Here is a 24485-nt window from a genome sequence, read left to right as displayed (position 1 = left end):
TTCGAAGGCTGGGACTTTATTAAGGCCGGTTCCTTCAGGCTGAGCCACGCGCTTGCAGGAACGCGGCATCTGGCGGAAAGAGCGGAGGTGACTTCTCCCCAGCAGGCAAGAGGCTGTGTCCCCAAACAAGGTAAGTACGGTTCTCTCCGGGAACCGAGCCCGGGGCGCAGAGCAGCGGCAGGGTGGTTTGAGCCCCGGCGGTCAGAGCTGGCGGCTCCGCGGGGAGGTTTCCCGGTCTTGCCGAAGGCCAGAGGCACAAGGAAACAACTCCGTACCCAAGGGTAGACGCGCACCGGCGCGCACGCCTTTACGAGGCGAGAGGCGACCCCGGCGCGGGGTGGCGGCCCCACGCGGGCAGCGCGGAGACCTGCGAGCGGCCTCCGGCGCGCGTCACCCAGCGTACTGCGCCTCCCCGGGCCCCGCCCCCGGGGCCGGGCCGCGGCCGAGCCCGCCCCCCTCGCCGCCTCTGATTGGGGGCTGCCGCTGTCCATCCGGAATCTATTTTTGATGGAATGGGGGTGCCACCCATTCTGCCCCAGATCACGTTTGCCGCTAGCAGCCAACCAGTTGGGCCCAAGTCTGCGGGCAAGAAGGGATTGGGGGCGAGCGAGCTCGGCCCCACGGCTCGCCGTCCGGACTGCCCCCCGCCCCGCCTGGGACGCGGCGACCTGTCCTGCCGGCCCGGGCCACCTACCGCTCGTGGAAGCAGAGCGGCGGCCTCGCTCGCCCAGCGCCGAGGCGAAATGTAGCAAGTCGGGTGCCGCGGCTGGACGCTCGCCTAGGCTGGGGTGTGTGTGTGTGTGGCGGGGGGCATCCGGGGGCCGAGGAGGACTGCAGAGGAGGAGTGATGAGAAGAGGGGGACCCTTGCCTCCCCCGAGACCACGGGTCCCCGCCGCCAGTCGCCAGGCGCCCCCTTTTCTCCCGAGTGAGGGGCAGGTCAGTGCTGTTGGGTCTAGGGGGTGGGTGGCGAGGCCGAGGGACCTGGCACCCAGCGCGTTCGCTGAGTCTGTTTGGAGGAGAGGCCGGAGGGCCACCCAGATACCTCTCCCAATCCCTGGGTTCGGGGACACGAAAGCCGTCTGCTTAGTCCCCTCCCCAGAGCATCCCGGGTCACTTTTGCCTCTTTCATCCCCGGGCCTAGGCCCGGTTGAAGTCTCTTTACTGGCAGCAGCGGATGAGGGGCTGGCTTCTCTCGCTCCGAGCCCTGTTTCAGGTTAGGTAACTTGCCAAAAAGACGGGAGGAGGACCGGTCAGGTTTTAGCGGACTCAGAAACTTTTCTGGCACAGGAGCCGCGGGCTCTCTCCTGCTCAGAGGTTTCTTCCTGGATCTCTAGTGAGGGTTTTTGAAAGAACTAACAGGACAGTGTTTAAGGAGACTGGAAAAGGGAGTCCTGGTGACGTGAGTGGCTAGAAAGAGAAAACAATTCCCGTGGGCCAGTTACTGGAGTTTGATCCACCCTTCCCCAAACTGGAGTTGACTAATTGTGTGTGTTTGGAATACTTAAGGACCTATTCATCCTTCCTAGGGAAATTCTCTTCAAACGTGTTTTTTACTTGTGAGAGCTCTTCTGGTGGGATGGAATCGGGTGGGATCAAGGCCTGGGGATTCCTGTAGGCAAGAAGGAGTGGGGCCATTACCCTAAAGAGACATTCATTTGGGAGCAAGTGCGTTTTGGCTTATGCTGCTTTTGTGTTTTATTTTGCTCTGTTTTGTTTATTTTTTCCGATGGTGCGTTTTTGTTTTTTAAGAATTCCATTATATCCAGCTCTCAGTAACCCTGGGGAACAGGGTGAACCTAGAGAGCTGAGATGTGTGCTTAATAACCACAGTGCCACCGTCCTTCCCTTCAAAGTGAGATAACACTCTTGTCCTATCTGAAGGGCTCACAAGGCCAAGAGCAGGGGGAGAGAAGTAGCAGAGGCCTGGATCCAAGTCAGTGTCTGAGCTTTTTGTAACACTGTTGACTCTCAAGGGCAGGAGTGGGTAGGCCTCTGGCTCTTGGCCTTGGTCTGGCAGGCCTGTCCCATTGCCCGGGGAGTCCTCCCAGTTTGTTGGTTTTTTTTTTTTTTTCCTCAGGGACTCGGGTTTGTAGGGGTGTAGGGACCTTCATTCAGTAGTCAGATTCTCCCTGCTTATTTGCCTTATGACTGTAAACTATCGCTTTCTACAGCCAAGTGACTGTAGGGAGCTTGTGACTGAATTTGTAACATACTCCGCTGGGAGACCACATTTTAATAACTTTGGGTTCTTAATGGACATTCAAGAAGGGATATCCCCCAGGACATCCCTTCCCATCCCCCATTGCTGAGAAGGCAATGCCAAGGTCTCCTGCACAGCATCGTCCCCGTCCCAGGCTGGCCCGTCTCGTGGCTGTTGGCCATGGTGGTGGTCCCTGGTGGGCAGTGCGTTGCCTGTTGGGAGGATGGCAGGACTAGTGCCTGCTGGGCATCCAGATGTTGCAGGGCAGGAATGGGGGTTGTTAGTGAAAAGGGAAGGGAAATAGCAAACTCCTTATGGCTGCCATGGGGGAATATTCTCGCAGTAGGAGCTGTTTTCTACAGTATCCTGACGTTCCCTTGTCTTCCTTCTTCCCACATAAGGTGTTCCATCCAGATTCTTGGGACTGTGAGGACCAGGGATTTGGGAAGATACAGGGTCTTCCCAGAAAGGAAGAACGTCTCTGGAAAAAAGGAGAAAGAGGGCTGACACTGCCCTGGGACCAGCAGAGCCAGAGGAGCTGTGGGCAGCTGAGGGAGCCCAGCCAGAGGCCCCCCCAGGCCAAGTCTGCCTGCTGAAGGATCTGAACTCGGGCTGCTTGTCATCGAAGCAGGGCCACCTCAGAGGCTCCCCACACTTGACCCGGCTCTTCTGCTCTGGATGCCCCTGACTCTGAAGAGTCTGCGCTGAGAACCAAAGAAGTTAGGAGGCCAGAGGAGCTCCCCCCAAGAAGCTTCTCGGCCAGCTGGGTCGGGCACCTGCACCCATAAGCGCCAGCTGCAGTGTCTGGTGCGGAGTTTCCTGCTCCCCTCCAGCTTGTGGCTTCAGTGCTTGATGGGGCTGCCTGTTGGTGGATCAGCTTCTGAAGCGCCCGATAGGAGCGGAGAGCCGCGGGAAGAGGTCCCGCGGCCACCGCGCCTGCGTTCACCCCAGGACTAAGTTCTTCCCCGAGTCAGAAAGGGAGAGAGAGCAGAAAAGCAAAGAGGAGAGCTCCCCCCTTCTCCTCCTCCCTCCGCGACATGTCCTCCAAGCCGGAGCCCAAGGACGCCCACCAGCTGAACGGGACTGGTCCCGCCGCCTCGGCCTGCTCTTCGGAGGGCCCGGGCCGAGAGCCCTTGGCCGGGACCTCGGAGTTCCTGGGGCCCGACGGGGCGGAGGTCGAGGTGGTGGTGCCTGAGTCTCGGGCCAATGCCAAGGGCCTCCGGGAGGAGGACGCCCTGCTGGAGAACGGCAGCCAGAGCAACGAGAGTGACGACGTCAGCTCGGACCATGGCCCCGCCGCCCCCTCCCCGCTCAAGGAGACCTCCTTCTCCATCGGGCTGCAGGTGCTGTTCCCCTTCCTCCTGGCCGGCTTCGGGACGGTGGCCGCCGGCATGGTGCTGGACATCGTGCAGGTAGGAGCTGGGAGCTGGGAGGGCGGCCCTGGACACTGAGCCTGGAACCGTCTTTTCCTCCTGGGAGACTGTCTCTTGGAGCTCTTCCTCCACCTCCCTGTCAGAAGCAGCTGCTGCTTCCTGGAACACTGTTTCCCTTTGGATCATGTCCTCTAGTCCCTTTCTACAGAAGCCCTGGGGAAGCCCGGTAGCCCTGGGACAGGTGGTCAGGGCTGTATTGCTTAAACAGAAGCAGGGTTGATTCCCAAGCTCAGGCTTGGAGGAGGAGAGATGGAGCAGATTGTTGCCTGCCATCCCTCCTGGTCATTCCTGCTGAGCCCAGCTCACTAGGAGACATTTAGATGGTGGGCCTTCTCTTTAGGCTTTCTTTCCCCTTCATTTTGGGGTTTCAAGGATACCCACAGTAGAAAGCTCAGTCTCAAGCCTTCCCTTCATCCCCCTGCTGGGCAGGAATTTGTCCAGCTGCCAAGAGGGTCTCAAATTAAGCGAGAAGGTTCTTAAAGGCATTTTGTGTTGCTTGTCTTCATGTAACCTTGGCAGGCTCTCCTTAGAGAATGGGGGTGGGCACATGCTGAGACATGATTTGGGGGGGTTGGCGTGATCAGACATAGAAGTGCTGATCATGTGACAAATAGGGGCCAAAATATAACTAAACCTGGGCAGAACTGTCTCTTCTCCTTGCTCCATACCTGTCTTTCACGAACCTGCGGTGGGCAAAGAGAGCTCTTTGTGAGGCTCCTACGTAGAATTAACGACAGGAATTGGTAGAACCAGGAGGCTAACAGCCAGGGATATGCTGTGTTAGCATATTGTGGGTTAGGACTTACCCGGGACCTCCAGGTCCCCAGGATGATTTAAAGCTATATTTCCAGCTAAAGTTTTTGAAGTTAGTACGACATATAAAGCTTTCTGAAAGTGCCGGGTTTATCTAAGTTAATCATTAACATGTATCAGATTCCTACTGAGTTCTGGGCTCTGTCCTAGGTACTCAGAGAAATAGGAAGGCTGGAGGTGATCTGGCTTTTGCCCTTTGGGCCTGCCCCTGCCCTCTGCCCCAGCCAGTGAGTCCTTGGCCATGGAATCTCTCAGGAGGATGTGGATTTCAGCAGCCCCTCGCCTTTGCCGAGCCAGCCCTACAAACAATGCATATGACAATACAAAGTCCTGCTGGCGAGTCTTACCAGGCCACTGTCCCAGGAAGCAGAATGGTTCTTTCTAGGAGGTTCTTTCAATGGTGTCTACCTGGACCACTTTGACTTGAGACCTTAGGGGGACCCTGCTCCTTTGATTGCTACTGAGGATGGTGTTTATATCATGCTTTCTGTCTCCCTTAACCTGTCTCTTCGGGGATCGTTCCTCATGGATGTTGGGATGCCAGTCTGGAGCGGGGAGGGCAGGCTTTGGATTCCTCACCCTGGTAGCTGAGAGGAGGAGAAATCAGACCAGGGTAGCAGTTTCTCCACCTCTTCCATCCCTTTCCTGTGGCCTGGGTTCTCATTCTCAGAGGTTTCCAGTTCTGGTTTGATGCCTCCAAAGGGGTGTAGAACCAGGGTCTGATGGTAACATGGGAGGGGTTATTTTATTTTTTAGAAAGTAAGAACGGCAGTGGGCAGCATCTGTTGGACTCTTCTGTGGACCTGTGAGGTTCGAACCATAACTGTCCCCACTGTGTAGACAGGGAACCAATGGCTCAAAGGGATTAGTAACTTGTCCTTGGTCGTTGGACCCAGAACCTGTGTCCTCAGCCTCTATAGCCTTTACCGTGGCCGTGGTTCCAAAGTTGGTTAAAGACTCCTGGAGGAGTCTGCTTTTTGTCTTTCCTTGAAAAACAGGGTAGACTGGAATCTGGAACAACTGGAGTTATATTCTAAATGAGCAAGAACAAAGATTCTTTGAGGGCCACTGCCTCCCCTTCTCTTACGCACTCAAGGGAATTCTAGAGCTGGAAATGACTTCCGGCATCTTACCCCTTACCCTGAGACATTGAGAAACCCAGGTAGGTAATCTTTGGAGCCTGCCCAGTGTGCCCACAGAGGGGCAGCATTTGCCCTTGGTGTGGCACCTTGGCTCACCCCAGAGCCAAGGTCCAGTTGGTATGGAGGAGAGTGGCTGGTTTGTCTTTGTGCCTGCCCCCAGCCTTCTCCCTCAGCGTGTGTGGAGCAAGCCCTGCAGATGGTTGCAGTCAAGTCACGGCAGGGATGGCAGAAGCAGAGAAATCAGGGACTGCAGGAAGGTTTTTATTCCGTATCTAAGGGGATGAAAGAGGTGACTGGCAATCTTGGGGTCAGGAGGAGCAGGACAGTTTCTAAGGATTCAGATCTGCGTGTTCCCCTCACAAGCTAAGCTGAACTGCGGGGGGATGGAGGCCTCTAAGCGGCCCTTGGGAGGAGCTGGCTGTAGGGTGTCCCCTGTGTCTCAGAGCAGCTGAGCACAAGGCCGTGCCGGTGCAGACGTCTCCTTGGTCTAAGGCCCTCATTTTCCCCACTGCTGCAGAAGCCCCAGTCTTTTCCCCAGGCCCATTTCTGTCTCCTCTTATCTGCCCTCTCTCCACTCAGTGTGTACAGCCACCTTTGCAGTGAGATAAGGGACTGATTACTGGCCCAAAGTAGGAAGAGGTTAAGTAGACTGCAGTCTGCTGCAACCGCCCCACCGAGGCTGAAGTTCCCGAAGCATTTGGGAAGGAAAGTGGGACTGGGCCCAGTGTAGGAAATGAAGGGGGTTGGGTTGGGGAGCCTCCATCCTGCAGAGGCCTCGCCCAGCCTCCTGGTTTAGTCCTGGGCTGCCCCAGGGCACCTCACTCCCCTCTTCTGTCAGCCCTTGGAGGGATGGGGGTGGCAGGAGGTGGTGTGCCAGCCTTCCCTGGAATTCTGCTGCTGCTGCTGAGTCGCTTCAGTTGTGCCCGACTCTGTGCAACCCCACAGACAGCAGCCCACCAGGCTCCTCTGTCCCTGGGATTCTCCAGGCAAGAACACTGGAGTGGGTTGCCATTTCCTTCTCCGTCACTTGAATTCTAAGCTGTGTTAAAACAGGTGAGTCTCCCAGCTCTTTATCCTCGCTCCTCATGTGCTGAAGATCCTGAGGAAAGGAGACACCCCCTCCCCCAAACGCCTCCTCCTCTGGCTTTTTTGTGTGTACAGAGGAGTCTGCAAAGGTGAAAGTGAATGGCAAGGATGGCTTTGGGGAAGCAGGGTGGAGCAGAAACATTCCTCCCTGGCTGGCCTGCCCCCAAGGTTTCAGGTATCTGCCTCCCTTATCACACTTTGCCCAGCCTTCTGTCCCCAGGCGCTGCCCTGAGGGCCTCCTTGGACACCTAGAGGATGCCTGCAGGTGGCAGGGAGAGCCTTAGGTGCCAGCTGGGTTTACACTCATCTGAGCTGACTCAGTCCTCAGCCTGAGAGGCAGCTCCAGCTCAGCTTCCCAGGTTCTCCTGCAGTTCTCGGAGCTGCTGGGGATCTGAGCTGGCTTTGTGTCTTTGACTCCAGCCTTCCCAGCCTGTGACTTTCTTCCCTGCTGGGCAGGACACTCCAGGCAGACTTGGCTCTCTCTTTGAGGCCAGAAGAGATGTCAGATGGAAGAGAGAAGAGGAACAGACCAGGGTGAGACAGCAGTAGGGTCGCTGAGGTGTGAAACCTTTGGTGATGAGTCAGGATTATTGTGGGGGTGCCGCAGGCTCATCCCTCCTCCGAGCCATCAGGAACCAGTGAGCCCCATACTGCACCCCCCACACCATCCACAGACAGAGAAGGAAAGGAAAGAGGAGCCACATTTCTGAGAACCAGTGAAATCTGTCCCTGTGTGCCATCTGCATCTCCCGCCAAGGGCTTCCTGGAATGTGTCCTTTTCCATCCCCAGCAGAGCAGGAAGGCGTGGGTGAAGGCTTGGCTCATGGATCTGCCTTCAGGGTCAGACACTTCCAGGCAGGGTGAATAGGATGGGCCTGAGTTAGGCCAAAGCGGGAAGGAGACACACAGGTCCCCTGGCCCCTGTCTCTCGACCCGCTGCTCATCTCAGGGCCAGCCTGCGTCCCTGGCCCTCCCAGAGCCGTGTGTGTGTGTGTGTGCACGCCGCACACACACACACACACACACATGCATGTCAGAGGCTCCCCTGAGAGGCTTTTGTGGGTGAAGAAAGGATGTGTGTAGCCACTGGCTACCCTGACCAAGTGCCAGCTCAGGGTGTTGCTGGGTGGGGGGTCAGGTGGTGTGAGGGTCCAGACTGTCTCCTAGCAGGCCCGGAAGACAGGGGCTGTTATCACGGGTGCCGATTCTGCTTGCTTATCTGTCCGCCTCGCTGCTAAAGCCCCATCCCTTCTAGGTCCTAGTGTAGTTGAAGGAGAAGCTGTATGTGTGCGAAGGGGGTGCAAGGATTTGAGGACATTTATAACCTCATATATATTTATTTATAGTATGTATTAAGTATTAGTACATAATAGAGTGGCAGCTAGAGGGGTTAGCTGAGCGTCATTTTTTTTTTTTTCTTAATCATAAAGACAATATTCCTTACAAACAATCCAGAAAATATTTCTGGCATACACTTGGAGTATTTCTTTTCGGGCTTCTTCACCCTGCCAATACACACACATATTTTACACACGCCTACCTGCAGATCACAGCTTTTCACAGAACCGGAGGCTTGGAAGCTGTGAGAGGTGGGTGTTATGCAGTGAAGAAGGGCTATGAGGCTGGGCTCTGAGAGAAGCTTCCAAAACCGCCAGTCAGCCACTTTTATTGGGAGGGGGTGATGTCACAGAAGGAATGCTTGCTCTCTGAGCTACGTGTCCAGTCGAGGTGAGGGAGAAGGGGGCAGAGCGGGGCGCGGCCCTGCCTGCTGGGAGCTGGAGCCCCAGCGGTACGCACCAGCCTTGGCCAAGAGCAACAGCGCCTGAGCTCCTCCAGAGCACATGGGGCTCGTGGGGCCGCCTCCCCTCTAGGGGCCCCAGGGCTGAGAAAGGATGTGCCTCCCTCCTGGCTCTTCCTGTGGGTGTCTGAAAGCTCAGCAACTGTGGCAGGGAGTCAGGGGGTTTCTTTCCCATCTTTAGTTTTCAAGAGAGCACCTTCCCTAAAGAGATTCCTATACCTTCCACTGTAAGGGGCTAGCCAGGAGCTCAGGGAAGGGTGCACTCTAGCCCTAATGAGAGGGTCCTGGTAGGGACCCCCACTGTCAACACGCACACCCCCATACCCACAGGAAGAACTCTGACAAGAAAAGAGAGGTCCTTGCCTTTATCGGACCCCGTGTGCCGCCTCCCCCAGCCTCAGTCCCCTCTGATTTCCGTGCTCCTCTTTTTTGTTGTTGTGGTTAAATTGTGGTTAAAAAAAAAACACACACAGAACATAAAATTTATCCTCTTAACCGTTTTTAATGTGCAGTTCAGTGGTGTTAAGTATATTCACATTGTTGTAAAATAGGTCTCCAAAACACTTTCATCTTACAGAGCTAAAACTCCATGCTCTACGCCTAAACATCGACTTCCCTTCCCCCCTCCTCCCAGTCCCAGGTAACCAGCAAGCTTCTTCTGTTTCTAGGAAGCTGAACACTTCATCTACCTCGTATGAGTGGAATCATATAGTATTTGTCTTTTTACGACTGGCTTGTTTCACTCACTGTCCTATCCTTAAGGTTCATCCATGTTGTTACATATAACAGGATTTCTTTCCATTTTAGGGCTGAATAACTTTCCCTTGTGTATGTAAGACTATGTTTTGTTTATTAATTTATCCATCAGTGGACACTTGGGTTGCTTCTACCTCTTGGCTATTAGGAATAACGTTGCTATGAACACGGATGTGCAAATATCTCTTTGACACCCTGCTTTCAATTGTTTTGGGTATAAATACCAAAAGTGAGATTGCTGGATCACAGAGTAGTTCTCATCTTAATTTGTTAAGTAACAGCCATACTGTTTCCCATAGTGTTTGAGCCATGTTTCATTCCCATCGACAGTACTCAAGGCTTATAATTTCTCCACATCCTTGTCAACACTTGTTATTTTCTGTTTTTTTAATAGTTGCCATCATAATGAGTATAAGGTGATATCTCACTGTGGATCTGATTTGCAGCCTTGCTTATCATTAACTGTAGTGTCAGTCCTGGAATTGCCATTAGGGACCATCTGATCTGACCCCTGAAGTCTACATTTTACAGTCAAGAGCTCAAGGCCTCCTAACTTGTCTAAGGAGCCCCTGCTGGCCTCTGTGGGACAATGTTGGGGACAGAGCACATGGCCCACCCTTGTGGTCTCACGTGGGAGACCAGAGGCTGTCAGGCCAGTGCCCTTGCATTTTGCTCCCTGACCTTGGTAGTCTGATCAGCCTGCTTATCTCCATCTGGCTGCCTGACCCCTCCCCTGTCTGAACCTGAAAGCTTTCCTTTTTTTTTTTTTTAATTTATTTTTTAATTGAAGGATACTTGCTTTAGAGAATTTTGTTGTTTTCTGCCAAACATCAACGTTTCCATTCTTAGAAAAGGAAGCACAGAAAGGAACTCAGGTTGCCCTTGGGGCCAGGAAAGGTAACTCAATCCCAGCATTTCTTGCAAGTCTTCAGTTTCAGTTGCAATTAAAGTCGCTTTCAAATAGCCAGTCCCGGCTCCTGCATTTCTCCTTCCCAGCACTGAATATAGTGCTCTCTGAACCTCAGTAGTGCCCTCCTTTACAAAACAGGGATAAGAATAGCTCCTACCTCACCAGGTTTTTGATAGAGTAAAATGAAAAACTGCACAGAGAGCCCTTAGCCGGGCACTCAGTGCAGACCTAAAAGACACTAGCTGGAAGAACGGGCCGGAGAGTGGAGCCTGACGGTCTCAGGGCCGGAATCCACGCGCCTGCGCTCTTCCCGCACCAGCAGCCCTCCGTTTCCTAACTGAGAGACTGCGGGAGCTTTCTGGGGTGACAGGGCCGAGGAGGAATGACAAGCCTCTTGCAGACGAGCCTTCTGAGGTTTGGAGGCCACCGTCTTCATTCAGAGCCTCTTCTGAAGGAGAGCGGCTGTGGCTGAGGCCCAGAGCCCTTGGAGATAGAAGCCAAACAAACTCTGTAATCTCCTTAGCCCCATGGAGCCCAGCGCTCAACAGCTGAGACAACATCACCCGAGGCTGAAGCCACAGAGAAACTAGACTGAAGGCGATTTGAAGGGGGATCGCGCTGGAGTTCTGGGGTGTAAGCCAGCTCCAGGGTGACTCAGCTGCATGGGTCCCCACCGTCTTCTGTCCTGGCTCCACAAAGTAGCCACAGGAAGCAGAGCCAGGCTGGGGTCTCCTGACTGGGGGAGACCCTCTGCACATCCCCGGTTCTGGGTGGCAGGAAGGGGGCTGTGTTGTTTGGAGCATCATGGACTTGGTTTGCTTCCAGGATTCCTGGAGGAAAGGCGTCTGACCAGCTCACTCCCTGCTGATTGCACTTCCTTCTCAACCCCCTGCTCCCAGACTCTCCAACCGTAACCAAGCAAAGGCTCGTGTGCCCACAGCACAGAAAGCCAAACTCTCATTGCAGGTTTGCAGCAAAGTAAGGGCATAAGGCGATGGCAGCCCACTCCAGCACTCTTGCCTGGAAAATCCCATGGACAGAGGAGCCTGGTAGGCTGCAGTCCATGGGGTTGTGAAGAGTTGGACACTGAGCGACTTCACTTTCACTTTTCACTTTCATGCATTGGAGAAGGAAATGGCAACCCACTCTAGTGTTCTTGTCTGGAGAATCCCAGGGACAGGGGAGCCTGGTGGGCTGCCATCTGTGGGGTCGCACAGAGTCGGACACGCCTGAAGCAACTTAGCAGCAGCAGCAGCAGCAGCAGCAAGAGCTTACTGCAGGACACCAGGCAAGGCGAGGGAAACAAGCCTCAGAGCCTCTCCCACTTGGTCTTTGAGTGAGGGGATTTAAAGGGAAAGAACAAAAAAGCTCTGGTAACTCATCTCACCCAGGAGAAACAACCTGAGCTTGTAACAATGTTATCACTGATCTCAGCAATCTTAGTCATCTGACTCTGGCAGATTGCTGTTTAGTTAGCACAGGATTGAGGTCAGAAGGGGCACGAAAGGGACTGAATTCAGACAGGGACAGGAAAGGGAATAAAGTTTTGGATAGCAACATTAATCATATACTCGGAGCAGAGTTTATTAATTAATCATAAACTCACTTTCAGGGGACTCAGTTCCACTTTCAACTTTGATGCCTGCCCTGTGGGGCCCTGAGATTCCTGGGTTCTGTTTTCCCCTTGTAGCACTGGGAAGTATTCCAGAAGGTGACAGAGGTCTTCATCCTGGTGCCTGCACTGCTGGGCCTTAAGGGAAACCTGGAAATGACGCTGGCATCAAGGCTTTCCACCGCAGTGAGTGTCCTGGCTGGAGGGAGTGGGGCACACAGAGACTCAGGCACCACAGAGCCTGACCAAGCGGTCACTGCAGGCCTTTCTCAGCTGCTCAGGTCCGCAAGGTGGGTCCGGGCTGGAAAGGCTCAGGGAGATCCCGGGCTGGTTGTCCTGCCCCTGGTCAGGGGCTCCCTGCTCAGCGTGGTTCCCAGGCCCGGTTTCTGGAGGTCCCAGCCACCCCTGGACTCTTGCCCCGCCCCCTGCTTCGCAGCCCGCCTCGTGACTGTTTGTGCAGCTTTGCCAGGCGCATCACGCTGGTCCCTTCACCTGCACAGCCGGGGGCCTTCTCTGATCTCCAGCCCTGCTCTGCAGCTGGGCCGGAGCAGAGCCAGGCCTTTCCAGCCCCCTCCCACCCCGCTCCCTCTCCCCCACAGCAGCTTGCTCTTCTGTAAGGGAATCGAGGAAGAGGGGCGGCTTGTCACTCCCACCTCCCACAACCTCTTAGATCAGCCGTCGTGGTTCGGAGACTAAACCAGATTCAGGGCCATGGGGCGGGAGGTAGGAAGCGGTAAAACGTGGGAGGCCAGGGGAGCCAGGTGGCAGGGATGTCCCCGCATGGCCATGAGCCCAGAGAAGGGAGCAGAGAGAAGTGGCAGCCTGCCTAGCCCTCCCCATCTTGCCCTCCTGGCCTGCTCCCAGCCACCTCAGTCCTTCCCAAACACTCCCATGGCCTCTGTCCTGCACCAGCAGCTGACCTGTTCCCCTTGGATGGCCAGCTGGCTTCAGAGCCAGGGACTGATCGGTTCCTTCTCACCCATATGGGGATGAGCTGCCCGGATAAGCAGGGCAGAGCCCAGAATCAGCCTCTGTTCTGAAAGGAGGGGAGAAGAGGGAGCTGCCTTACGAGACCCCTGGCCACCCCCCAGCCAGAGGCAGGAGCTCAAGGCAGTCTTGCGCCTTCCCTCTCATCCAGCCCCTCCACCCTGCTTCACTTTCCCTGCGGGTCACACCCTGGTCCAGGGTCTTGGGCCACGTGCACCGTCTGCTGATCCAGGCAGGATCCTAGCGAACGGCGCTGCAGGCTTTCCCAGCCTGCTGCTCCAGACCCTGGTCCTCCCTTTCCCAGGCCAACATCGGGCACATGGACACACCCAAGGAGCTCTGGCGGATGATCACTGGGAACATGGCCCTCATTCAGGTAAGAGAGCAGGGACCAGGCCGGTGGGGCTCAGCCTCCTTCCTCCCTGGGCAGGAACGTGACAGGCCTAAGTCAGCACCCACTGGCTCCTGAGTGAAGCTCCAAGGTCCTGCTGAGCTGCCTTCTCCCAAATGAGCTCTGGGAGTTTTTCCCGATTTCCCAGGAAAATAGCCAAGATCAGAGGGATTCCCAGGATCTTCAGTGTCAGCTCTCTGCTTGCAGTGATGCAGGAGGCTTGTGTCCCCCCGGCTCACATCAGGAGGAGACTTGGAATGCTGAAGGCCCCTGACCACTTTTGTCCCATGTCCCCATGAGGCTGCACACTTTCCGGACCAGGAGTTCCTCCCCTTGAGTCCCAGGCCTGTGTCTGGATGAAGTCTCAGGCTCTGTGGGCCCTCCCCAGGGCCCCAGAGGAGCGCTCATTCAGCCAGTAACATGTCCTGGGCTCCTGCAGGGCGCACTCCTGGTGTGAAACTAAATAAATAAAGACATCATTCCCGCCTGGGAGGACTGGACAGGCCAGCTCTGCCTGCCTCCTGGAGCAGCTGGGGGCAGGAGGAGGGCTGGTTGAGTGTTCTGTGACCTCAGCTAAGAAGCACCCTGCTCCCTGAGTCACGGCTCCCCTCCCCAGGTGCAGGCCACGGTGGTGGGCTTCCTGGCGTCCATCGCCGCTGTGGTCTTCGGCTGGATCCCTGATGGCCACTTCAGCATCCCGCACGCCTTCCTGCTCTGTGCCAGCAGCGTGGCCACGGCCTCCATTGCCTCCCTGGTCCTGGGTAAGGAGGGCGAGGGAGGGGCGGGGGGAGGCAGGGCGGTCCCAGAGGTGTCCAAAACCGGGCCCCTCCCGTCTCCCTCTCGGTTGGTGGATGCCCCGTCATCTCGTCTTCCCCTGCCCGGCCCCTCTCCTTCCTCCCCAGGCATGATCATGATTGGAGTCATCATTGGCTCTCGCAAGATTGGCATCAACCCAGACAATGTGGCCACGCCCATTGCTGCCAGCCTGGGTGACCTCATCACCTTGGCACTGCTCTCGGGCATCAGCTGGGGACTCTACCTGGAGCAGGGTGAGGCTGAGGTCACTGAGGACTCGACCAGGGTGGATTCCTGGGTGGGACTGGGAGACATGGCAGCGCTTTCATGCACGTGTAAGGGTTTCTCCTCTGTTCCTAACCATTTGGTTGGAACACAGTTTGTAATAATTCCCTGCCTCACAGAAATGAAGCTGAGTTCTTATCTCAGATTCATGCAGGCAGCGGGAGCAGGGGTGAAAGTATCTCAGAAATATATTTGGTCCTATGGAGGGGTAAGGGCAAAGGAAAGGAACTAAGGCTGGAATCTGCTTGCACAATGAAAGAGAGGAGATGGAGATTTTTCCAGGGATCAAATCAAGAGACCTAGGATCTGGTCTCTGCCCCTGATAAGTTCAGTGTCTGAGGAGGGTTCACCTTGGTTTCCTCATTTACAGAATGGAAAGGGCTGGCCCCCGTGTACCTCCCGGGTTAACAGCGAGCGTCAGATGAGTAGATAGCTTTGCTGGCAGTTAGCGTGGTGTTACCGCTGGCCTGTTGGGATTTTGCAGGCTGAGCCGAGGGAAGGCTGGGAGCAGGGAGCCCGCGCTCACCTGCGTCTCCTCTCCACCTCTCAGGAATCTGGCAGTACATCTACCCACTGGTGTGTGTCTTCTTCGTGGCCCTGCTCCCCGTCTGGGTGATGCTGGCCCGGCGGAGCCCGGCTACAAGGGAGGTGCTGTACTCGGGCTGGGAGCCCGTCATCATCGCCATGGCCATCAGCAGGTAGGCCCAAGCCCCCACCCGCCGCCCTCCCAGCTCTGGAAGGAGGAAGTGCGGCCCGGACCCTAGGAATGCCCGCAGTAGTGGCTCAGCCACGTGCGCTTCTGTTGGAAGTGACGGAGCCGCGTGGAGGGGTTTCATTAGAAGCCGCGCTGGCTTAGGGAGCTGGCTACACACAGCTGGGCTCAGGGCCATAAATGATCGGGCCCCAGCATTCTCCATCTCTCCGCTCTGCTTTCCTCTGTGCTGGCCTACAGCTTCAGGTTTGCTTCCATAAGCAGGCAGAGAGAGATCCTTTCTCTAAACTCTTCTGCGAAGTCCCACTATAGAGTCTCACTGACTGTCCGTGACCCAGTCACTGTGGCCTCAGAGACGTGCTGCTCCGACTGCGCGGGCCTGGGGCCGCACCCTCAGGGTTGGAGCAGGGCCACGCAGACCACAGTGGCCGAGTCTGGGAGAGCTGGTTCCCCGAGGAAAAGTCCAGCCTTCTTACCAGAGGGGAAATAAACACTGACTGAGCAGGCAAGGGGAGCCAGCAGCTTCTCACGCCAACTTGGGAGGTGGTTGAAGGAGGTGGCTGCCTGGCCCAGCAGCACCAGCTTGCCCGGGGTGCTGTGCTCGGGTGAATGTTAGGGGCATCTGCTGGCTCTGGCAAGGGGAGGTGAGGTCTAGAGGACAAGGGACTCCCGAGAGCCGCCTCACTGCCCACGTCCAGACGGACCTGCGGCCTCACTCCAGGGACCGGAGCAGAAGCCTTCAGCGGTCTTTGTGTCTGTGCAGTGTGGGAGGCCTCATCTTGGACAAGACGGTCTCAGACCCCAACTTTGCAGGGATGGCTGTCTTCACACCTGTGATTAACGGTGAGGTCTCGGCATCAGCTGCCGGGGGGAAAGGAGAGGGCTGGATCAGAGGGTCTGGGGGCTTTGTATCAGTCAGAGTTCTAGCAGGCAAGAGAGTCCAGCTCAGAGAGTTCAAGACTTGGACTGGTTCCTGGAACCGGTGCTTGAGCATGGGATGCTGGGTCCACCTGACTTTGGAGAGGGACTGATCACTGCAGGGCTTGTCCCCTGAGCTGTGTGTGTGACCGCAGGTGCACCCGCTGTCTGGGTAGAGAAGTCAGGCTCCCTGCGTCTGTGCATCTGTCCCTGCCCACCATCTCTGCCCGCCGGGGCTACAGGGGATTGCTGTGTCTCCGTAACTGGGAGGATGAGAGGAGCCCTGAAGACACCCTGGAAAGGAGTCTCCCTGCTCAGTGTCTCCGTCTTCTCCTAGAGACTGGTGGATGGGTCACGCCCTCCCCGCTCCCCAAGCCCACCACAGCTTAGGATTCGCATGTCTCCACAGGTGTTGGGGGCAATCTGGTGGCCGTGCAGGCCAGCCGCATCTCCACCTTCCTCCACATGAACGGGACGCCAGGGGAGAACTCGGAGCAAGCCCCCCGCCGATGTCCCAGCCCCTGTACCACCTTCTTCAGCCCTGGTAATGCCAGAGTTCCCGCCTCCTCTCCTGGGTTCACATCATCACTTAAGAAACAGCTGGAGCCCAGTTATGCGGGTTCTCCTTGTCTGTTGGGCTGTGTGCACCAGCTGTCCTAGAGGGGGAGCCCAGGCAGGAAGGTTGGCCTTTCCTGGGGCACCCTGGGGGCTGGGCGCCGTGGGATGGATGCAGACACAGTCCGCCGTCTGCTGCCCTGGCGTGCAGCACGGCGCCTCCAGGCACCAGATGGCCCCCTGCTTGCCTCACGCCCCCTCTCCGCTGGTCCTAGATGTGAATTCTCGCTCGGCCCGCGTGCTCTTCCTCCTCGTGGTCCCAGGACACCTGGTGTTTCTCTACACCATCAGCTGTATGCAGGGTGGGCATACCACCCTCACCCTCATCTTCATCATCTTCTACATGACAGCTGCTCTGCTCCAGGTGCGGACAGGCAGGGGCGTGGGGAGGGCCAGGGCCGCCCTGCAGGGCTAGGGAAGGGAGGGCCAGGGATGGTGTGGACGGGGGCTCAGGAGAGCAGACCGCAGTTCCAGCCCAGCCCGTAAGAGGCCGTGTGGCTTTCCGTGAGTTGTTTTACTTCTCTGAGCCTCAGTAGCACATTTGCGAATCGAGGGGAGTAAGCAGAGGTGCTGGATTTCAGGCAGGTACCACCCCCACTGGCCTGGCCACAGAGCTCCATGTGACTTTGTTCACATGCTGGGCTTCCTTGGGAGATTTCGCTTGAGTAGAGGATTTCACAGCTTGAGAATGTGTCAAAGCCACTGCGCTAGACAGTCTCTAGGACCCCATCCAGCCTTCCTACTCTAATACTAGGATGTTTTCTCCCTTGCTGTCTGCTACATTTTTTCAGGTTTTTATTTTGAAATCAGTATGTATTCATAAGAATTTGCCCCCTCCAAATGTGCTGAGAGAGCCCATGTACCCATTACCCAGCTCCCCACAGTGGGAATGTCTTGCATAATTGTAGCACACCACCAAACCCAGGAGGTCAGTGTTGGTACAATGCACAGAGCTATTCACACTGCGCCAGTTTTACATCCAATCTCACGTGTGTGTGTGTCGTTCTATCAGTCATGGTTCACGTAACCACCACCGCAGTCAAGACACAGAACAGCTCCGTCACCACAAGGCTCTCTCATGCAACCCCTTTATAGCCAATCTAATCCTTAGGATTACACTTTCCGTTTCTATAGACTTGTTTTTTGAATAGGTTAGTTCAAACACTTTGAAGGGGTCGATGGAGAAACCCCACCGACACATCTTTCCTCCCCTCTGGGCACGCATCCAGTTCTCTTCCTCACGAGCCGTGGGTGGCCTCTGCTCCTCTCTTTCTTTTTTTTAATAGAGTTGACTTACACCGTTGTGTTAGTTTCTGGTGTACCACAAAGTGATTCATACATAGAGATATAAAGGATGCATATATTCATCCTTTTTCATATTCTTTTCCATTATAGTTTGTTACAAGATACTGAGTATAGCTCCCTGTGCTTTATAGTAGGACCTTCTGTTGATCTATGTCTCTTACATATCCTTCTGGCTCATTCCATATGTAGGCAAGCAAACATACATATTTTTCTCATCTTACTTTGTTTTTAAACACACGCATTATTGGGTGTCGGGACATCTTGGCCAGGTCTGGGCCAACCACGTGCAGTTTCCCCACAGCTGTTACCCCAGTTGCGAGCTGGGGTGAAGCGCGCGTTGCAGAGCAGGAGTGGGTGTGGGCGCCCAGGGCCTGTGGCTGGAGGGCGGCCCTCGGCCACCTTGGAAAGGGCGAGCCTGCCCCCGTTCCCCACTGTGAACACGCCAGGGGCCACGCTCACCTCCTCTCTTCTCCGGCTGGTGCAGGGCCAGGGTGGGACTCCTGATCCCCTCGCTGCCTCCTCCCGGCATGTTCCCAGGGCCTGCTCGGGAGGCTGGAATGTGGAGACAGCTGCTGCCCGTCCCTTCCTGGGGCACGTCCCGAAGTCCTTGGCCACGTTCTTTATTTGAGACCATTCTGCAGCTGCTGGCAAGGGTGTGAAGTTATGGGGGGAGGGGGTTCGAGGGGGCTCTCCCTCACTCAGGGTCAGGGCCACAAAAGTCCAAGGCTGCTATGTGCAGGGCAAGGCAGAAGGTGAAGGATGCTGAAACTGTAACCTCTGCCTTCCTTGGAGAGAAGACTGGGGAGTAACCAGTTTGCCTAAATTTAGGTATCACATCTGGCTTCCGGATCCCCCAGTAGGCTCTGGTTCCAGGAACTAAGCCCCTTTGGGCAGAATTTGCATACCACAGTATTTACAAAGTACAGTCAGGAGTAAAACCTCCTAAATGACTGTTTCAGAGCTTTACCGTTAGAAACCATTTCATTCTTGCTCAGATGCAGTCATCTGGGGAGCCCAACTGCCAGGAATTGCTCAGAGTATAGAGAAGACGCAGGCCTGTGGACGTCTCCGTAGTATTCTAGGCCAAGTGCATCGCCAACGTAAAAGTGCATGTACATCTTGTTAAAAGGCAGTTTCTGATTTAGGAGATCCAGCATGAGGCCTAAGAATCTGCATTTTTCGCAAGCTTCCAGCTGTCGATGCCCCTGGTCCTGGGCCCACTAGCAAGGTTCTAATCTAGATCATCATTAATTATCTGTAGTAATGGAAGAAAAGCAAGGGGCAGGTACGTCACAGCAGCAGATCATCCAAGGCGTCTTTTGAATTGATACGCACTGTGTGCTTGGTATTCAGCTGACTTATTCCTAACTCTATTTTGCTAGGACTAATGTTAAAATAAACCTGCATTCTTTGAGCAGAATGGGAAGGGTCAGGAGGAAGGCAGCTGGGGATAATCAACTGTTACTCGGACAACTGTGCCGGCAGCAGCCTCTCACACTGTCCTTATTCCACTCTGCTCTGAGGACAAATCCCTCTCTGAAAAGCAAACTCCAACCCCCCAGCCGCCTGCTGGGCTCCCACAGAGGCCAACATGGCAGGAATTGGAGTGACCCGAGAATAGGATGACCCAGAATCAGAGGCAAGAGGACTGAATTCCTGCAACAAGTAGGATGTTGATTAGCAAGCCTCTTGTCGGGTCAGTTTGGGAGCAGAATGTAATGTAGGCGGCTCCAGAGAACAGAGGCACCTTCCTTCCCGATGAACTCAGATTCCTTCGGTCATCTGTTCGAGGTGGTCACTGTGGGCTGGAGAAGCAGAGGGGTTGTGGAGCCAAAAAGATGAGCTGACTTGCTTAAGGACTGGCTGCAGCTAGCTGAGCCTTGCGGTGCAGTGAATGGGGCAATCGCGTGGCCTCTGGCTCCCCCTGGAGAGGGGTGGCTGTAGGCTGGCCCTTCTGTCCTCCAGGTGCTGATCCTGCTCTACATCGCAGACTGGATGGTGCACTGGATGTGGGGCCGCGGCCTGGACCCAGACAACTTCTCCATCCCGTACTTGACAGCCCTGGGGGACCTTCTCGGCACCGGGCTCCTGGCACTCAGCTTCCACGTCCTCTGGCTCATTGGGGACCGAGACACAGATGTTGGGGACTAGCCCGGTCACTCAACCTTCTCTCCACCTGTTTGAAATTTTTTTCAAACACTTCCTGTTTGAAATTTTTTTTTTTTTTGGGGGGGGTGGTCTTCTTCCCCTGCCCTCATCCCACTCGACACTCCCATCTCTTTCTAGGACTTCACGTGGATACCGAATTCTCATTATTTTCAATGGGAATTGTTATACATTGAGCCAAGTTTGTAGACTAAGAATTCAGACAGGACAGAGGAACTGAGGTGAACAGTACAAGTAGGTGTTTGGGACAGTCACCAAGTGCAACTGCGTGGTGGGTGACTCCAGGGGAGAGGCCTGGGGCAGGGGTCTCCATCTAGGATGTGAGGACGCTTGGTTTAGCTTTAGCAAACTCGAGTTCCGGTTTGGGGGGTTTGTCTTTATTTTCTCTTCTTCTTTTTGGTTGAACAGAGGGATAAATGTCGCTTTCCCCTCCCCCCACACATACGTTTTCTAGAAGCGGACCAACTTCAAAGCCCTAAGCAAGAGACAGCTGCTCCTTCCCCAAGTAATCCTAGCCCTGTTCTCTGCCCTGCTCTCCAAAAGGATGAGGTGAACTCCTTAAATTGTATACTTGCTCCTTACCCAACTGCCTGATAAATACCACCAGCCCCTCCCTCTGATCTTTTTTCCAACTGACTGTCTCATCCAAGAAGAAATGAGCCGTGACCTGGTCTCCCTGTTGGCCCATGTCCACCCATAGGTTTGCCAAAATCGACATCCTCCCTGGACCCAAAGACCTGATTCTTCTCTGTTCACCTTTATCTCTAATTATTTCTAAGCATGACCTTCCTCAGAGCTTGCCGCATTGGCTTCCGAGATTAGGGACAGAGCAGGGGTTTGTGGAGAGGCGCTGGGTGGTTGATGGGTGTTTCACTGCTGCTGTTTGTCCCGAGGACGTAACCACATGGCCCCTGAGAATCTCTTGCTTCCTGAAATCTCTCATTCTTTCATGCCATGTCGGTCAGTTTTCCTCTCTCTTGGCTTCTGCCCACATCCATCGTGTATTCATTCACTCATTCAGCAAATACACCGCTTCCCCAAGAGGCGCGCTTCTGCAGGCAGTCTGACATTCACTGAGCGCTGTTGATTGAGCACCTACTACGCGTCCGGTCCTGTGCCAGGTACTGACTGGCCAGAGGAAACAGTCCCGCCCTCGCTTCATTCCCCAGGCGCAGAGGCTGTGTGCCCTTTGCAGTCCAGAGAGAAAGTGTCCCCACTGCCTTCCCTCTTTGTCCAAGCAGGGTCTGTGTCTCGACGCCGCTCCTGGCTCCCACCTGCGCGCAGCACTGGTCACAGCTCGGGCCCCGTGGCTCAGCCACTCCTGATTTCCCTACGCTGCCCTCTCTCACCCTCACTTCCTTCCATCTCCTCACCAGTCACCCGAAAGAGGGTTCAGATCTAGAAGGCCAGACATCCACCCACGGCTTCCAGCTTACCCGGCCCAGGAGTGGGAGAACACTGGGGCCTCTGCACCCTCCCAGCACGTTACTGTGAACAGGTCAGAATTCTGCTGTCCACACTCATGTGTGGACAGACCTGGGCATTTGGATGCAGGTTTCTTCCAGCCTCTCTGTCCATAGCCTGCCCTTCAGCTCTCCCCCTCTGTCCGCTAAAGGGCCTGTCTCCAGAGGAACGCCAGGCAGTGACCCCGCGTCTTAACACCACCCTGCCTCACCCCGAGGAACTTGCCCTACGCCTCTAAAGATGCTTTCTCTCTCTGCATTTCCACCCAAGCCACCAGCCAGAGCCTAGACCCTTAGACTTGGAATTGTAGAGGTTACTCAGCTGGGGCTGCCCCCAGCAGAGTTCACTGACACCAGCCTGGCCTTGTTCCTGCTCTTCTCGGGCCTTCTCCTATCTCGTCGTCCATCTGCAGACATGTTTGCACACAGGCTCTTGTACAGGTGTCAGAACCAACTCCTCTGCCCACCAAGGCTGTGCCCCTGCGGTTTGTAGTCACCCCTGCCCCAGGCACTCACCCCTTTCTCCTCTCTGGAGTTCAGCCAGGCTGCCCTGGAGGAGTCCGGTGCGCCCTCCTTTGCCAGAGAAGCAGGAAGGTAGGCGTGCCCCAAGCCCCGAGGATGAGCAGAGGGAGGTCTGCAGGGCGAGAGGGAAAGAAAATGAACTTCATGACTTTCATGGACGATCCGTCTCTTTTCCCCCGATTGCACAAACCACATGGACTTCTGGCGTGGCTGTGGGGAGCAACATTGGTTTACTCTCATATCCTTAAAAAGTTACAGAACTGTGTCCTAAGAGAATTATTTATAGTGACTATAACTGAATTGACAAATGTCAACATAACTGATAAATTATATTTGGTAAAATAAAGAGGACGTTTATTTAGGTGGTTGGTGGCTCCTGTGTGTCTCATCCAAAAGCAGCTTCCCCTGCTGTCTTGGGCCTGCTCTGTGTTCCCACCCCTCCTTGCATAGAAGTGGAAAGAGGCCAGAGAGTGACAAGAAATGAAGTCGCTCTTAAATACAGAGACGTGTGATAGGAAACAGTCATTTCTTGAGAAGCAGCCAGTGCTGCTCTGGGGCATCCTCCCTGCTCGCCACACACTGACTCGGCCCTGGTTGGGGTGTTGGCAAAGGGCGCACCTGGGGGTTAAGAGTCCTTCCCTGCAGAGCTGTATCCCCTGCTTGGGCCACACTGACAATAACTGTATCTGTTGAGTACTTGCACTTACCTTCACCATGCTCAGCACTGTAAGTGCTTAGAAATGTCTAATTGACCGCAAAGGGTTTAGAATCTGGCCTGGATCCCGATCTTCTCATTCTGTCTGTGTGACATTGGACAAGCCGTTCACCCTCTCTGAGCTTCAGTTTCCTCATCTGTACAGATACCTAGGGTCGTTAGGAGACTTCAATAAGATAATTCACAGGAAGCAATAAACACTGTGCCTGGCACACACCAAACCCCAACGCAGTCGTCAATTTAAAGTGAAAGGGAAGTGGGCCAGTCTCTAGACAATGCCAATGCACTAACCATAGGGGCGAAGCAGGAGTGACCGGGGAGCAGGCGGATGGAAAGAGCGCCTGACCACGTCTTGAGGGTCAGGGAAGTCGAGGAAGCCAGGAAGAGTAGCAGAGAGCAGCGTGAGAGGAGGGACGCGACATGGAGGAGAAATGGTGAGCTGAACAGGGCGGTGAGCCCGGCGCCTTTGGGAACTACAGACACTCCATAGGCTGGAGTTTGCAGGGCAGGGAGTGACACACAACCTTCTGAGAGACACACACGTCTGTGACAAAGCAGTTTCTCTGAGATGGCAGATAGGGAAGGGCAGAGTCACCGTGCAGCCCCACCCAGGCCTGAGTCTAAAGCCGCTGCTGGGAGCCACTGCCCACCCAGGACACGTCCCCCAAAGATTCAAGACCATGTTACATAGCACACCGTGCTGAGCAGTACCCTACTCAATGATCAGCCTTTTTTTCAGCTTTATTGAGATATAATTGACAAAACTGTAAGATAGTTAAAGTGTGTACTGTGATGATTTCCTATGTATATGTTGTGAAAGGATTCCCCGCCATTGAGTTAACACATCCATCACTTCACATTATTTCCATGTTTTGGGTTTTTTTTTTTTTCCTGATAACATTTAAGAAATCAGCCTTTTAGAATGGGCCTGGACTCTGGGACTAACTTTTCAAAGCAGTAGTATTTAAAGTTAATGGAAATAGTATAATTGCTTGCTGTTATTCAGATAATATTTCAATATACAATATTTTGTATGATATAGTTTTAAATAATGGCCTCAATTACAACTTCAATATTCTCTCTCAAAGCTCTGCACAAACGATATTATCACCATTTTGCTAGTGATGGCCTTTGGCACAGAAGGGTTCAGTGCCCAAGGCTGGGGATGCACACCCAGCTTTCTCTCAGCCCACCACGCCTGGAGCCAGAGGAAAGCACTGGCCAAGGTGTCCCTGCATAGACAACACAAGCCCGAAATAGTCAGAAATACAGTGCGTGTTATCCCGGTTTTGCCCTTAAGACACCTTGTATTGCTGCAAAAGGGTAATTGTCTACAGAAATAGACAATATCTTCCAGTGGGCATTGAAAAACAAGCTTCCCGGCGCCATCCTCTCCCTGATGATATTTTTGCAACATAATTATAGGCAACACCACCAACCCTGAGATCAGTCAGCTGATAGTCTCCTGAAATCCAGCTGTCTCCAGCTAAAATTCAGTAACTGAATTCAGTAACAGTGTAGAGTGCTGTTTACTGCACTATATTTTATTATGATTATCTAGATATAAAAATTTTTAAGATGACTCCCAAGAGTGTGTCTGGCTTGGGAAAAAAAAAGTTTTTAAAAAAGCTAATAAGAAAACAAACTGCTGGGAATTCACTGGTGGCCTAGTGGTTGGGATTCCAGGCTTTCACTGCTATAGCCTGGGTCCAATCCCTGGTCAGCAAACCACATAGTGCAGTCAAATCAATAACAAAAATTGCAGGAAAGTGAGGACCAGTTAGCCAGACAGAAAAAAAACAGTTTTTAACATAATTTGTAAGACCTTATGGCTATATTCATGTTTAGTTAAGTGGGGTT

At 54.4% G+C, this 24485-nt stretch overlaps 1 protein-coding gene across 2 annotated transcripts; it reads left to right on the top strand.

Moving 5' to 3' along the window:
- On the top strand, positions 1-22271 carry SLC41A1 (solute carrier family 41 member 1). Of its 2 annotated transcripts, none has more exons than XM_069545237.1 (11): positions 1-130; positions 2603-3613; positions 11830-11937; positions 13043-13114; positions 13746-13890; positions 14032-14178; positions 14760-14907; positions 15685-15764; positions 16249-16383; positions 16670-16818; positions 19725-22271. In XM_069545237.1, exons 2-11 carry the CDS (start codon positions 3239-3241, stop codon positions 19908-19910), a joined length of 1545 nt encoding a protein of 514 aa, XP_069401338.1. In that variant the 5' UTR covers positions 1-130; positions 2603-3238; the 3' UTR covers positions 19911-22271. The 2 variants fall into 2 exon arrangements, with proteins under 2 accessions (XP_069401338.1, XP_069401337.1); XM_069545236.1 differs by lacking the exon at positions 1-130 and adding an exon at positions 531-937.
- Positions 22272-24485: the final 2214 nt, after the last annotated feature.

The sequence above is a fragment of the Ovis canadensis genome, chromosome 12 (assembly GCF_042477335.2).
Source record: "Ovis canadensis isolate MfBH-ARS-UI-01 breed Bighorn chromosome 12, ARS-UI_OviCan_v2, whole genome shotgun sequence".
In the NCBI taxonomy this organism is placed as follows: domain Eukaryota; kingdom Metazoa; phylum Chordata; class Mammalia; order Artiodactyla; family Bovidae; genus Ovis; species Ovis canadensis.
Note: the sequence above shows the minus strand (reverse complement) of the source record. Positions and strands in the feature narration are given on the sequence as shown.

What these genes read in the sequence shown, in the direction of transcription:
- SLC41A1 (XM_069545237.1), top strand. Translation starts at nt 3,239, where the DNA reads ATGTCCTCCAAGCCGGAGCCCAAGGACGCCCACCAGCTGAACGGGACT. An exon ending in GGGACTCTACCTGGAGCAGG is followed by an intron (nt 14,179 to 14,759) that starts GTGAGGCTGAGG and finishes TCCACCTCTCAG; the next exon opens with GAATCTGGCAGTACATCTAC. An exon ending in ATCGCCATGGCCATCAGCAG is followed by an intron (nt 14,908 to 15,684) that starts GTAGGCCCAAGC and finishes GTGTCTGTGCAG; the next exon opens with TGTGGGAGGCCTCATCTTGG.